The sequence below is a fragment of the Mastigoproctus giganteus genome, chromosome 14, assembly GCF_048544385.1.
Source record: "Mastigoproctus giganteus isolate SK-2022 chromosome 14, ASM4854438v1, whole genome shotgun sequence".
NCBI classification, from domain to species: domain Eukaryota; kingdom Metazoa; phylum Arthropoda; class Arachnida; order Uropygi; family Thelyphonidae; genus Mastigoproctus; species Mastigoproctus giganteus.
Genome location: NC_143588.1, coordinates 53876858 through 53890976, shown reverse-complemented (window position 1 = coordinate 53890976; position 14119 = coordinate 53876858). Strand labels below are relative to the sequence as shown.

The window sequence follows — 14119 nt, the reverse complement described above, 5'->3', positions numbered from 1 at the left end:
AAAACCACTGGTTGGAACAAACTGCCATCTGCTGTTGTGAAAGTGGATAGCACGAATAAATTCAAAGAACTATAGAAACTACTGGAAGGGATGGATAGGTGAAATGGGAAACGGTTTTATTTTGCTGATGCTGTTTAAGCTTGCTTTCTTGCATCATTTGTTAATATTAATACTAAAATGATGTCAGAAGAATTTTGAATAATCTTAATATCAAGAAAGTTTCACGTCTCAATGGTATTGCTCCACGTGTTCTCAAAACCTCTTCTCCTGAGTTCACTCCTGTTCTGTGCTGCCTTTTTAAACTTTTTTATTCCACTGTCCACAGGTGTTTTTCCTTCTGCTTGGAAATTTGCTCATATCCAGCCAGTTCCTAAAATGACAAGAAATTCCTATTATTGAGTTATTATTCCCATTGCACTTCTACTCTTTCTGAAATAATGGTAAAATCCATTAACTGCCAACTCCTAAGCTATCTACATTCCTTCCATTTGATCACTTATAGCGTAATTAATGGATTACGCTGCTATAATATTAGCAGCGTAATCCATTACACTGCTAATATTATAGCAGCATAATGGATTTGGGATATATGGTTTAACTCGGCAGTTAAAGTAACCAGCTTTGATCAATGTTGGTGGTTTAGGATTGTCAAAAGAAAGGATTATATTTCGGGTAGGAACTAATACATTATCCTTCTTTGTGTGAATTCGCCTTACATTGATGACTCCTTCTTCTCATAATTCTTCTTTGAGTTATTCGTCTGACACGTTCATGAGGTCCCATTCAGTGATGACACGTCTTGATGTGTTCAAGGAAATGTGCGGTGAAAAGGTGACTGAAATTCCAACAAAGGATTGTAATTTTTGTAGTTGTTTAGCCTGTCTGGTAGTGACAACTTCAACCAGTAGGTCTCCTGATTTTAATCGACAAACTGTCTTGGGAGAACCTATTATGCTTTCTAGGAATTTTTGCACTAGGAATGGGTAGAGTTTTCTAACTGGATGTTCTTGAGTTGAATGTATAATCAAGAAAGTTGGAGTTCGGATTCTGCCTATGTCAGTCTTTTGACGTTTTGATGCGACAGTACCAGACTCCTCTTGTTCTTGCCTTGTCAGGGTTTCTTCTGTGCACCCAGTGTTTTTCTCGGTTTTATGAACTTCTTACTCCATTTCGCCTCCAGGTTACTGGCCCCGCAACTTGGAGGCAGGAGCAGTGCCACCTTTGTGATCAAGCGGTAGTGGGTTAGTAGTAATAAGCAAATAAAATGGAAAAAAAGAAAAAAGGTTACTTTTCCTCCTGTTCAAATAAAGTGATTTCTTTACTGAAGCTTATTTAATTGATTGTAAGTGTAATGCTGTAAATAAAGAAGACGATTTTATTTATTCAAGAGAGCGCAAAATCACTGGCAAACACATGTGATCACAAAATCGCTTGGCACCTGAGACTTTCTTAGCCAAGGACTTCTCATAATCTTCCTTAGCTTGCCTAACCCTCTTAGCAACCTGACTGTAGATTAGTTTGTACTTAGTGTATGTTTCATGTCCCCTGCTAATTTATAATCACCTTGTGCATTCTCTGTCACTAGTTTCATCGGTTCATCTGACTCCATTTAGGTCTAAACTTTGAACAACAGTTGTTTGTTGGTATTAAATGTTTAGTAGCTTCTATGATTACTTTCTTGAATGCCTCCCAAGTGGTTCCTTCATCTGGATAATCTTAATGCATGACATCACTACTAATAATCACATCAAGAGTGGCGCCTCCGTAGCCAGGTGGGCAGGAGCAGCAGTGTGTAGCACACGCTTCTTGATTAGACCGGGGTTCGAGCCCGTGCCCACCAAATATGGAGGATGCAGAAAGGTCAAGGAATGACCACCGCATATCCCCGGAGCAATATGGCCTTAGTTGCTAATGCTCCTAAAAAAACCAAATACCAAATAACATCAAGGGCATTGCATTCTTTTTTTTACCACTCTAACATGCTGCCATCTATCAATAAATCCAAAAAAATTCTGCTACTGTGAGTGACTAATCCACAAGTTCCAATCACATCTGGAAAGTTAAAGCCCCCCGAATTATAAAACATACTTATCTGCTAGCCCACCCCACTCTGTGAACATTTATTCCAACAATTGATTACTCTTTTCTAAATGTGAATTTCTGAACATCTATTTTGCAACATTCCATTTCCAATTTATGTCCCATGTTTCATCTGAGAAAAATGGTAAAGATGCCATCAGCATCTAGTTTACTCAATGCTTTTAAACTGTTATATGCTTCAATTAGGTCACCAGCGGATGCCAAGTTTCTAGAGACTGCAAATTACAGAATCCCAGTCTTTCCCAATAAAAATATCCTTTTGTGTTTGTCCCAACTTGTATTCAGTATTTAAGGTGTTGACTAACTATTGCCTTATCCAATGGGATAATCACCTATTTATCTCTGTTGGAAAAGTTCCTATATTATCATTAATAGATCCCATTGGCTGTGCTGCTTGATTGCTTGCTTTTCAGAGAATTCCATGGACTATACAATCACCTCTATATCTTTTTTCATACCCCACTACCTTGAGTTTGGTACCACACAGATTCTGGGATTAATTCTACCCAAATGCAATACCTTGTATTATCACTGTTAAATCTCAGCTGACATTTTCCAGCCTATGTGCTTCAGTTCATCAAGATCCTCTTAAAGTAGCATACCCTGATTACCATTTGTATCATCAGTAAACTTAGACATTACTTGAATACCTGCATCATTATCAACAGTAACCTCTATGGAACACCACTCATCACATCAATCCACAAAGAGCAGTGGTCATTTAAAACCACTCTTTTGTCTCCTACAACTTAACCATCCCTTTATCCACAGTAGTAGCTTACTCCAATGTCACAATATTCCAAGTTTAACTAGCTGACTCATTTGAGCACTTTGAGCCCATTTTATAAAAAGAGAAGCTGAAACTTGTACCTACATGGTAAACTGAATTCAATCACATGGACACGAAATGTGTGTAAATGATACACAAATCAGAAATTACAAGAAACTAAGACTAAGTTGTAAACAACATTGCTGAGTGGCATTACTTCAGCAGTGTGCAGCTAAAAGCAATTCCCTGTCAGAAAACAAGTTCTTAAAAAAAAGAGAGAAGTTTTAATAACATTTTGATAAACTTCGGTTAATTAGAACCGCAGAGCAGGCACTCCCTTTCTCGTAATACTGACAGGTGGGTGAATATATAAAGTGAATATTTTTGTAATATCCAAGAAATGGTGCATGTGACTTAGCACTTTATAGCTGCAAATAGAGGAAACTTGTGTCAGTTACGGAAAATTACAGCTACAGAAAATTAATGCACTCTGATATAAATTAGTGATGGACATGAGAAATAACTTTTTGGGCAAAAAACAGACACCTTTGGAGTTTCTCCTTGTCATAAATTTGAAATGCTTTGCAGCATTTCTGATTTGGCTGGCAATTCGACATTTCCCTAATTACAAGAATTTAAAATTAAAGAACAACTCTTTGAAGGCAAGCATGTGAATTGCATTGAATGGAAAAGTATTATTATTTATTACTATTTTTTTTGATGGGGCCTCTCAGGCACCCAAAAACTTGCTAATAAGTAACTCTTCCCAAGGCATTCAGAGTGAATAGTGCCATTCCAAGGGAACAAATTGCAGTTCTGGGGAAGGTTCTGCAGTTCTAAAACAATGCACTATAGTGAACAAGTACTGAGTGAACTGTGCCATTGCTATGGCACAGTACTGCTATTGTCAATTCAAAAACTGGGCACTTTTTCAATTTTCTCAATTAGCAGATGACAACTGTACAATTACTAACAAATTATTTGTTAGTAATTATTAGAATCAGTAATCATATTAAAGAAGTGGGCAATTATTTTCCCAGGTAATTTAGAATAAGAATTTTACTAATTCTGATAAATCTAGAAGCTGTGGATCTCAGCATGTGTAGGGATGATTCACAGAGTGTTTCAATTGCTGCATGGAAAGGAGTGTATTTTATTTGGTTAAGTACTCTGTCACCATTTGATGAGTGGGTAGCCAGGCAATCATATCTGGCATTCCATAACACTGATCGCTGCCTTTGCCCCCACCTGCATATTCTTTGTTTGTATACATTATCTGATTTTATGTTAGCATTAGCATTAGTAGAGGCATTTGATGCAAGAAAGCAAGCTTATGTAGCATCAGCCAAAAAAAAAAATAAATAATAAATAAAAAAATAAATAAATAATAAATAAATAAAAAATAACCACTTCCACTTCACCCCTCTGTTCGTTCGAAATACCTGTCCAGCTGAGCCTTAAACTTATTTAGGCTATCAACTTCCACGACAAGGGATGGAAGTCTATTCCACCAACCAACCACCCGCTGGCTAAAGGCAAATTTCCTCACGTCTATCCTACATCTGTCTTTTCTCAATTTGAATTTATGCCCTCTCAGGTGATTATTCTGAGCAAGAGGAAGAATCCCATCAGCATTGAACATGCTCAAACCATTCAAGGCTTTGTACACCTCTATGAGATCACCTCGCCGGTGCCTAGTCTCCAGACACTGTAATTTGCAAAACTTAAGCCTTTCTTCGTAAGAGCACCCCTTTGTTCCATTCACTAATCTTGTTGCCCTTCTCTGTACTCATTCCGCATCTCTACATCCTTCTTGAAATGAGGCCTCCAGACCTGTATACAGTACTCTAGGTGTGGTCTGACCATTGCCTTATATAAGGGAATAATCACCTCCTTATCTATCCCTGCAAGAAAAATTCCTATATATCATCGACAATACACCATGAGCTACTCTTGCTGCCCGTCTGCACTGCTCAGAAAACTTCATATCTGCCTGCACAATGACCCCCAGGTCCGTTTCATTCTCTACCACTGTCAGTGTAGTACCACAGAGTTGATACGTTGCTTTGGGGTTGCTGTTTCCCATATGTAGTACTTTACATTTTTCAATGTTAAACTTCATTTGCCACCTATCAGCCCATCTGCTCAACCTTTCCAGATCCTGTTGCAGCAGTATAGTGTCAGTAGTGTCCTTGACAACCCTGCCAACCTTCATATCGTCTGCAAACTTGGACATTAAGCTTGATATACCATCATCAATATCATTTATGAATACAGAAAACAATAATGGACCCAACACTGAGCCCTGAGGGACTCCACTAATAACATTAGTCCACGACGAGCAGTGTCCATTGATTACCACTCTCTGTCTTCTCCCCCTCAACCACCCCTTTATCCATAGCAGCAATTTGCCTCCAATGCCACACTGCTCCAATTTGTGCAGCAGTCTTCCGTGTGCAACAGTATCAAAAGCCTTTCTAAGATCCAAGTATATAATATCAAAGTTATTTCCTGCATCCAGTTCTTTTGTGACTACATCATAGTATCCAATCAAATTGGTCAGGCAAGACTTCCCCTTAACAAAACCATGCTGTGTCTGAGCTATAACTGAAGTCTTGTCTAGATGATCCTGCAGTGCTTCTTTAACCAGTGCCTCCATTAATTTTCCAGGAACAGAAGTTAAACTAACAGGTCTATAATTACTTGTGTTGCCCTTTTATCCTCCTTTGTGAATTGGGGTCACATTTGCACGTCTCCAGTCCATGGGTACTTCCCCTGAGTCCAAGGAAGCTCTCATAATTATGGCTAAGGGTTTGCTTACTTCCTCTGCTGCCTCCTTTAATATAACTGGATAGATCCCATCCACCCCAGGTGCCTTTCTTGTATTTATCTTCAACAATTTCTCCTCCACTTTACTCTCAGTTATTACAAGATTCTCTAGCTTACTGCCAGAGTTGAATACACCTCTGGCATTCTCCTCACTGAATAACTCCTCATGTGTGAATGTCGATGCAAAATATTCATTCAGTTTGTTAGCTACCTGAGCAGGATCATCAACAGATGACCCATCGATATCACTTGGACCAATCTGATTCATCCCTTTCGTTCTAGAGTTTACATAAGTAAAGAACTCCTTGCTGTTTTCCTTTGCATCCCTTGCCAAAGATTTCTCGTAATCTGCCTTCGCCTGCCTAACCTCCTTTGTAACTTGGTTACAGATCACCTTGTATCTATCATAGGCTTCTTTGTCACGTGTTAATTTGTATGTATCCCATGCATTTTTTTTCTCTGCCATATGTCTCATTAGTTCATCTGACATCCACTTAGGCCTAAACCTTGAACAATATTTCTTAGTTGGTATGTAAAGCCTAATAGCTTCCAAGATAAGTTCTTTGAATGCTTCCCATTTTGAATTTGCTGTTGGTAACATCATCAGTTGGTCCCACTGTATAGAATTTAAATACTGTCTCAGTCCATCGTAGTCGCCTTTACGAAAGCAATAACCCTTCCCTTTACCCCTAATGGTAGTTACTCTTTGAATAAATCCCACTTCAGCAAACTGTGATCACTGCCACCTAGTGGTTCATTTACCTGCATATTCTTAATGCATGAAGAATCACTACTGATAATCAAATCAAGAGTATTACTCCCTCTAGGGAGGCAACTAGAGGGAGTATTACTCCCTCTAGTTGCCTCCCGAACATGCTGATGTAGAAAACAATCATCCAATAAATCCACAAAAGCCTTGCTAGTGTGTGAGTGACCAGCCCCCAAATTACAGTCAATATCTGGGAAATTAAAATCCCCCATTATAAGACTCTCTGATTTACTGGCCCACTCTATTTCCCCGTACAGTTTCTTATTATACTCATCAGAGTCATTAGGCCTATAGCACACTCCTACTCTCAATTTTGATCTCCCAATGGTACAATGCGAGTAGGCGTAATCTACAGACCAGGTGATTGTGAAGACTATGACAAAAGCCTCTACATGCAAATGGAATGGGCAAGTAAGCGTCAATGCCTTATTATGGGTGATTTCAATTTGCCTCTAATTGATTGGAGTAAATGGGAAGGAAACTCGACATGGGGAACAAAATTTTTAAATCAACTAGATGACTGTTATTTGTATCAACATGTCAGGGAAAGTACTAGAGAAAAGAATATCCTAGACCTCATCATCACACATGAATCAGATGACATAACAGGGCTGACAATAGAGGAACCAGTAGCAGGAAGTGATCACGGAGTTCTACGGTGGATGATGACGAGAGAGGTAGCAGAAGTAAAAGGCAAAGGAATGGGTTTTAATTTCAGAAAAGGAAATTACGATGCCTTAAGGTACTACATGGCCTCTATTAACTGGGTAGATATCGCGCAGAGAATGAATACAATTGAACTGTGGTACGCTTTTAAAACATTAATCACAGATGTCTTGAATGCGTATATACCATTAAAAAAATACTCCACGAGAAGGGTTCCAAGTTGGATGAATAGTGAAGTTGCCACATTACTTGAGCAGAAAAAGGTGGCATGGAAACGTTACAGAGCAATAAAAAGTACTGAAGCCTATAATAGCTACAAGGTAATGTGTAATAGAGCCACAGAAAAGGTTCGACAGGCAAAGGCAGTTTATGAGAAATCACTAGCAAACAGAGCAAAGAGGGGGGATAAAGAATTCTTCACATATATAAATGCCAAGAAGAGCAGGACAAACCAGATCGGACCTTTACGTAAGGGAAAGGGGATAGTAATAAATACACCAGCTGCCGTTGCAGATGAACTCAACAGTTATTTTGCATCGATATTTACAAATGAAAAGCCTTTTGTGGCAATGGGAAATTGTGGGAGCGAAGTTAAAAAATATGTAATTAATGATATTGAAATTTCGCAAGATTATTTAATGAAAAAACTTTCAAGCCTACAGACTAGTAAGGCTCCTGGAGTTGATGGAATATACCCTATAATCTTGAGAGAGGCGGCAAGCGAGTGCATTGAACCACTGAGGCTGGTTATGCGAGCATCACTAGACTCTGGGGAGATTCCCTTGGATTGGAAAAGTGCAAATGTATCTCCCATACATAAGGGTGGCTCTAAAAGTGAAGTGGGAAATTATCGACCTGTCAGTCTGACTTCAGTAGTAGGGAAAATCATGGAGGCATTGATCAAGGGTGGAATTCAGGATCATTTGGATCGAATTGAAATTCTCAAGGATACTCAGCATGGTTTTGTAAAGGGAAAATCATGTTTAACAAATCTGGTTCGCTATTTCGAAAGGGTCACTCACGAGCTGGATTTAGGGAATAATTTCGACATTGTTTATTTAGATTTCAGCAAAGCTTTTGACTCAGTCCCACATGAGCGGTTGCTTTATAAGATGGAACAGGTTGGAATCACTGGGAAAATCCTTAGATGGATAGAAGGATGGCTTCAGGGCAGGAGGCAGAGGGTTGTGATAAATGGCTATTCCTCAGATTGGGTTGATGTAAGAAGTGGGGTTCCCCAAGGATCAGTATTAGGACCACCGTTGTTTTTAATTTTCATAAACGACATTGATGAAGGGATAGAGGGCGTGATGTCTAAATTTGAAGATGATGTTAAAATTGGTAGAGTAGTTAATGATCACTGTCAAGCTGAGCTTCTTCAGAGAGACCTAGATAGACTTCAAGAATGGTCAGAAAAATGGGAGCTGTGCTTTAATCCAACAAAGTGTAAGGTATTACACCTGGCAAACAGTAATCCCAAAATAACTTATTCACTTGGTGGAGTTCAACTAAACCCAGTACTGGAGGAAAGGGACTTGGGTGTTACGATACGGTCAGACATGAAATTCTCTGAGCATTGTAAACAGGTTGCAAGGAAGGCCCATGGTGTCCTATCGATGATCTATTGAACTTTTGCAAGTAGAGATAGGGACGTGATAATCCCATTATATAAGGCCTATGTTAGACCACACTTGGAATACTGTGTTCAAGTATGGAGACCGCACCTAAAGAAAGACATCGAGCTTCTTGAAAGGGTGCAAAGAAGGGTAACTCGCCTGGTGAGATCGGCAAAAGGGTGTCCTTATGAAGAAAGACTTCGAATATGTGGGTTGCAGAGTTTGGAAACTAGACACCTTAGAGGAGATTTGATTGAGGTGTTTAAGGCTCTGAGAAGCATCAGTAAAATGAATGAGGACAAAATTTTCAAGATTATAAATGATGCTAGAACTAGGGTACATAAATTCAAGTTACGCGGGGAAATGTTTAGATTGGACTGCAGGAAGTTTTATTTTAGCCAGCGAGTTATAAATTACTGGAATAAGTTGCCTTCATGGGTGGTAGAGGCCGACAGTTTGGGGAAATTCAAAGGTCATCTGGATAGTACTTTCGGGTAAGGGAAGCGCATAGGATGATAGGATTAATTTCCTTTTTATTTAATTTTTAATTTCATTTTATTATTTTTATTTATTTATTAATTATTATTATTTATTTATTAATTATTATTATTTATTTATTTATTTAATTTTTGTTTTTATCATTGTTTTGTTCAGATTTTTTTTTTTTTTTTTTGTGGCTGGTGCAGCATAAGCCATAGGCTTTCTTGCACCATACGGCCAATACTAATACTAATACTAATGCTTATGTCACACCAAACTGACTCGACACTGCACTGTCTAGCAATGTCGACTGGCTTCACTTCCTTGGATTTTATGTATTTCTTAACTAATAGCATAACCCCTCCTCCCTTCCTACCCTGTCTATCCTTTCTGTAGACATTGTACTCCCCAAATTCCAGTTCTGCATTCCTTATATCTGTGTGACACCACATCTCTGAAATCCCCACAATATCTGCCTTTGATGTTTTGAACAATACCTCAAATTCATCAAATTTATTTACTAAACTCCTAGCATTGGTGTACACACAAGTATACATGCACCTGTTCTTTTTCTTAGCTACCCTAACACAACCTATGTGTTTATTTGTACCCCAATGATTCCCAGCAGTCTCTGAAATATCCTGCATCTTATTTTCCAGGCTGCGGCTCATTCCAACAGAAGCAGTGCAAGAATCACTTTCACCTCTGCCAGTGGCTACTGTTAATCTATTAGTCCTTGTATCCCCCCAATCTAGCAGTTTTCCGACCCACCTAACACCTTGATAGCATCAGCAAACATTCTTGCACCCTTTCTATTTAAGTGTATCCCATCCCTGTAGAAGCAGTCTCTCCTGTTAACAAGTACAGATCAGGCTGAAAAAAAATTCTACCCCTTGAGCCTTGCACAATCCTTTGAGGGCTGAATTGATCGACAGGGCTCTCATCATATACTCCCTCCTATCATGTCTGGGCAGAATTGCAGACACTTTCAAATTCAACCCTAATTCATGGCTTTTTTTCAACAGTGACCTGTACTTGTTAAGTAATTCCGCCGGTCTTCTACTCTTAATATCATTAGTGCCAACGTGTACAACTATATAACCTTTTGTGCCCTTAAAAGATGATATCCGCTCTACAACGTCATCAACCTTTGCCCCTGGCAGACATACCCTGGTCCTCATTGTTTTCAATTTGAGCAGGCATACACATGTCAAGTGATAAATAGTGATCACAGTGACCATAAAAGTGATTATCTAGTATCCTCAATGTCATTAAGTTTTAATAGGGCCCAGTTAATAAATATAAACTGAGCAAAACTCCAAATTTTATATAATACAGGTAACCCTCATAAAAGACGGTAGTTAGGTTCCTACAAAATCTTGAGTAGTACGAAACTGTGTTATATGGGACTAAGAAACTTCATCAGTACAAAAAGGGGGAGTTATGTTCCAAAAGCTAAAAACAATACACCATTTTTTTTATAACTATTGGAAACTTAATTTTTATTAAAAATAGTAATAACTGAACAAATGTCTTACAAACTGTGATACATATATGTCATATAATGTATGTTCATTTAATTTTCTTACTCTTCATTGCTGCTAAGCACAATCAAACGAAAACGTTTTCTCTGTTGCAGAATATCATCACCTTCTGAACTTACTTCTGCAACATCTAGATTTCGTGTACCTTCTGCTTTCTTTAAAAATTCAATAATCTGGGTTTGTTTGCTTTTGCTTGATAGATCTTTTTTTCATTTCATGGTAGGGAGCTAAGCATTTTTGAAAATTCTTTTGAACTTTGTGCTGCTTTCAGTCAAAGGATCTGCATTCAAAAAGTAAGATTTTAATTGCTTGGCTATGTTTATGCCTTCCCATATGCTTTTTAGGGTCAAATTTGGAACTTCAGTATTTTCATTTGCACTATCATCCTCTGAATTGATTTGGTTTACCTCCGATGCCATTTCCACCATTACCACAAGGGGACTTAAACAGCACTGTAAGTTTACTTCCAGGTTAAATCTGCTCCAATTTAAATGACATTTAAATCTGCCTTGCCAGCTTCTTTTTCTACCCGTAATTCTTGAATGTCTTCAGTAGTCATATCATCAAAACCTTCCTCTCCTATCAACTTAGCAAATTCTACTGTTGCACCGATTCCATTTTCTGCCGGTTTTACCATATTTCCTGAATGAATGAACCGACTCTGGCCATATGTTTTTCCAACACGCATTTAATGATGATGGTTTTACTTCTTTGAGCGATAAAGCTATGATTCTGATACAGTCCACAATTGAAAAACGTTTCCATGCCTCCATCACTTCAATAGATTTTGAATCAATTTTTACCAAATTCTATTGTAATGATTTTCTGATGTAATGAGTTTTAAAGGTAGATATAATGCCTCCAATTTAAATGACATTTAAATTGGAGGTATTAGGAACATTACCTCATTTAGATGACTTAAATCTTTTGGATGGCCTGGCACATTATTCAATAGTAATAAAACTTTGAGATCTAGGTTTTTCCACTTTAAATAGTTTTCCACAGCTGGTACAAAACAATTTAGAAACTAATCTTTAAATAAATTGGCAGTTACCCAAGCTTTTTTATTTGCTTTTCAATATTCTGGTAATTCATTTTTATTTATACCTTTCATTGCACGAAGATTAAATGATCTATAAACTAGCATAGGTTTTATCGTGTAATCGCCTCATGCGTTACTGCACATAAGTAATGTTACGTGATTTTTTGATGCCTTAAAGCCTGGTGCAGTTTTCTCTTTTCTTGCAATAAACGTTCTGTTGGGCATTTTTTTCCATTAAAGACCTATGTTATCGGCATTGAAAACTTGATGTGGTGTGTATCCGTGCTCTTCATTTAATGTTTAGAAATTCCTCAGCATACTTCATGGCAGCTTTGTTATTAGCCCATGCATTTTCTCCTTGAATTCTTATGCTATGTAATAAGAAGCGGTTTTTAAATTGCTCAAACCAACCTTTACTGGAGACAAACTCTGGGTTAACATTCTTTTAAATGGGTTCTGGGTTCATTTTCTTTTAAATGGTTATAAATTTTTAGTGCCTTTTGTTTAATTACATTGCTGTCTAATGGGATCCATTTTTTACTGCTATTGTCAATCCAAAAGCTGGGTGCTTTTTCAATTTTCTCAATTATTGGTGCTTGAGGATGAACTGTCATATTTGCATTAATGAAAGATCCTGCAGCAACAACAGGTCTAATTTTCTGTTCCTTTTTTTTTTATGGTCCAGTTTGTTGCTTCATTTAAATTTAAACTTTTGCAATGTATGTTACCTTATCCCCTTTTTTAAGATGATCCAAAATTTGTATCTTTGATTTTAGAGAAATAAAGTTTCTTTAGAGCAGCATTTTTTTACTTTCCTTAGGCATAATTTAGGGCTGAAATTTAATTCACAACAAAGAAATTATTCCAATACAGTTCTTAAGAACAAAGTTTATTAATACATAACTGGAAAAATTTTATAAATGATCAAATAAAAACCAAATTAACCTTAAAAGTCAGGAACTGTCTGCTTCAAAGTCGCAATTTTTTATGATCTCAAACAAACACAAGTTCAATGGCACAGAACCTAACACAGTGATTTCCCAACAAAATAAAATATGGGGATTTCCCAGTAATTTTTTTGTATAATGAACAGGGAGTCAACAGTGGGGATTTACAAAAAAGAATGGAAATGTCGAAAAATTACATTAAACATAATAGCACAGTTTTCCTTGCACAAAAACTCAAAAATACTGCATTATGTGAGGCTTTCCTCAATTTTCTAACCATGTTAGAGCAAAACATAGTACAGTGTTGTGCAGGGTTTGCTGCAATTTATCAATCGTGTTGTAGAAGTACCGTGTTATATGGGGTTGCCTGTATTTATATCTGTATATATATATCAGATTCATGAACTTCATTACTGAAAGAACAGGGATTACACAGAGAGAGAGAGAGAGAGAGAGAGAGAGAGAGAGAGAGAGAGAGAGAGAGAGAGATTTACATATTTATATTCAAAATACAAAGGGAATAAATATTTCTAAATCTGAAGCTTACCTTCAAGAAACAGGGTTTTTAATAGTGGATGCTCACATTTGTACATTGCTTGTGACAAGTCACGATGGAGGATATCATTGTTTTTGTCAATAAATCCTGTAACCGAATATGTTACCTAAAAGGAATAAAATACTGGACAGAATACACAGTATAAAACGAGAATTCAATTTCAGGATGTTACTCTATATGAAAAGCACAAGGTAATTAGCTTTCTGTTAACACCAAAAATACAGATTTTCATCATTTTTCATTGCAAATGATGTATTTCAATTTTCATTAATATTTTAATTGATATCTTATGAACTAAACTATACAGGAATTTACCTTATTTATTACAGGGGCTGAACAATTATCAGGTTTTAACCAATAAAACAAGTAGAGTATAGCCTCATTCTGTATGTAGCAAAAACTAAGGTTTACTACTTAGTGCATCAATCTCATACTGTGGAGGGACTTAGCACTTATTGTGATAAAGTAATTTCATAATATGAGATGGTTTGATGATAATGAACCTGGTTTGCTCATTGCTACACAAAGAATAAGGAAAACATTATTGTGCCCTTGCACAATAATGTTTTATAACTCATGTGGTATGTGGCTTCTACTCTAAATTTGCTTCGGTTCATTTAACTACTGTGCCATTTTGCATTTCACATTATAGATACATCTCATCATTAGGGGTTAGGTCTTGATGGTGCTTATTTATCCACTGTTGAGGTCCCCAAAAAAAGGTCAAAAGCACAGTAAGGATAATGGCATACACTTTATATAATAGTAATAGTATTCGCCCTATAGTGCAAGAAAGCCATA

General features: G+C 37.2%; 1 protein-coding gene across 1 annotated transcript in view; it reads right to left on the bottom strand.

The window, feature by feature from the left end:
- LOC150075139 (unconventional myosin-Ib-like) overlaps positions 1–14119 on the bottom strand; it is a 317137-nt gene that overhangs the window by 157583 nt on the left and 145435 nt on the right. The window contains exon 7 of the mRNA XM_090388377.1: positions 13310–13424. Coding sequence (XP_090244503.1) covers positions 13310–13424 — 115 coding nt within the window. The remainder of the gene's footprint in view (positions 1–13309; positions 13425–14119) is intronic.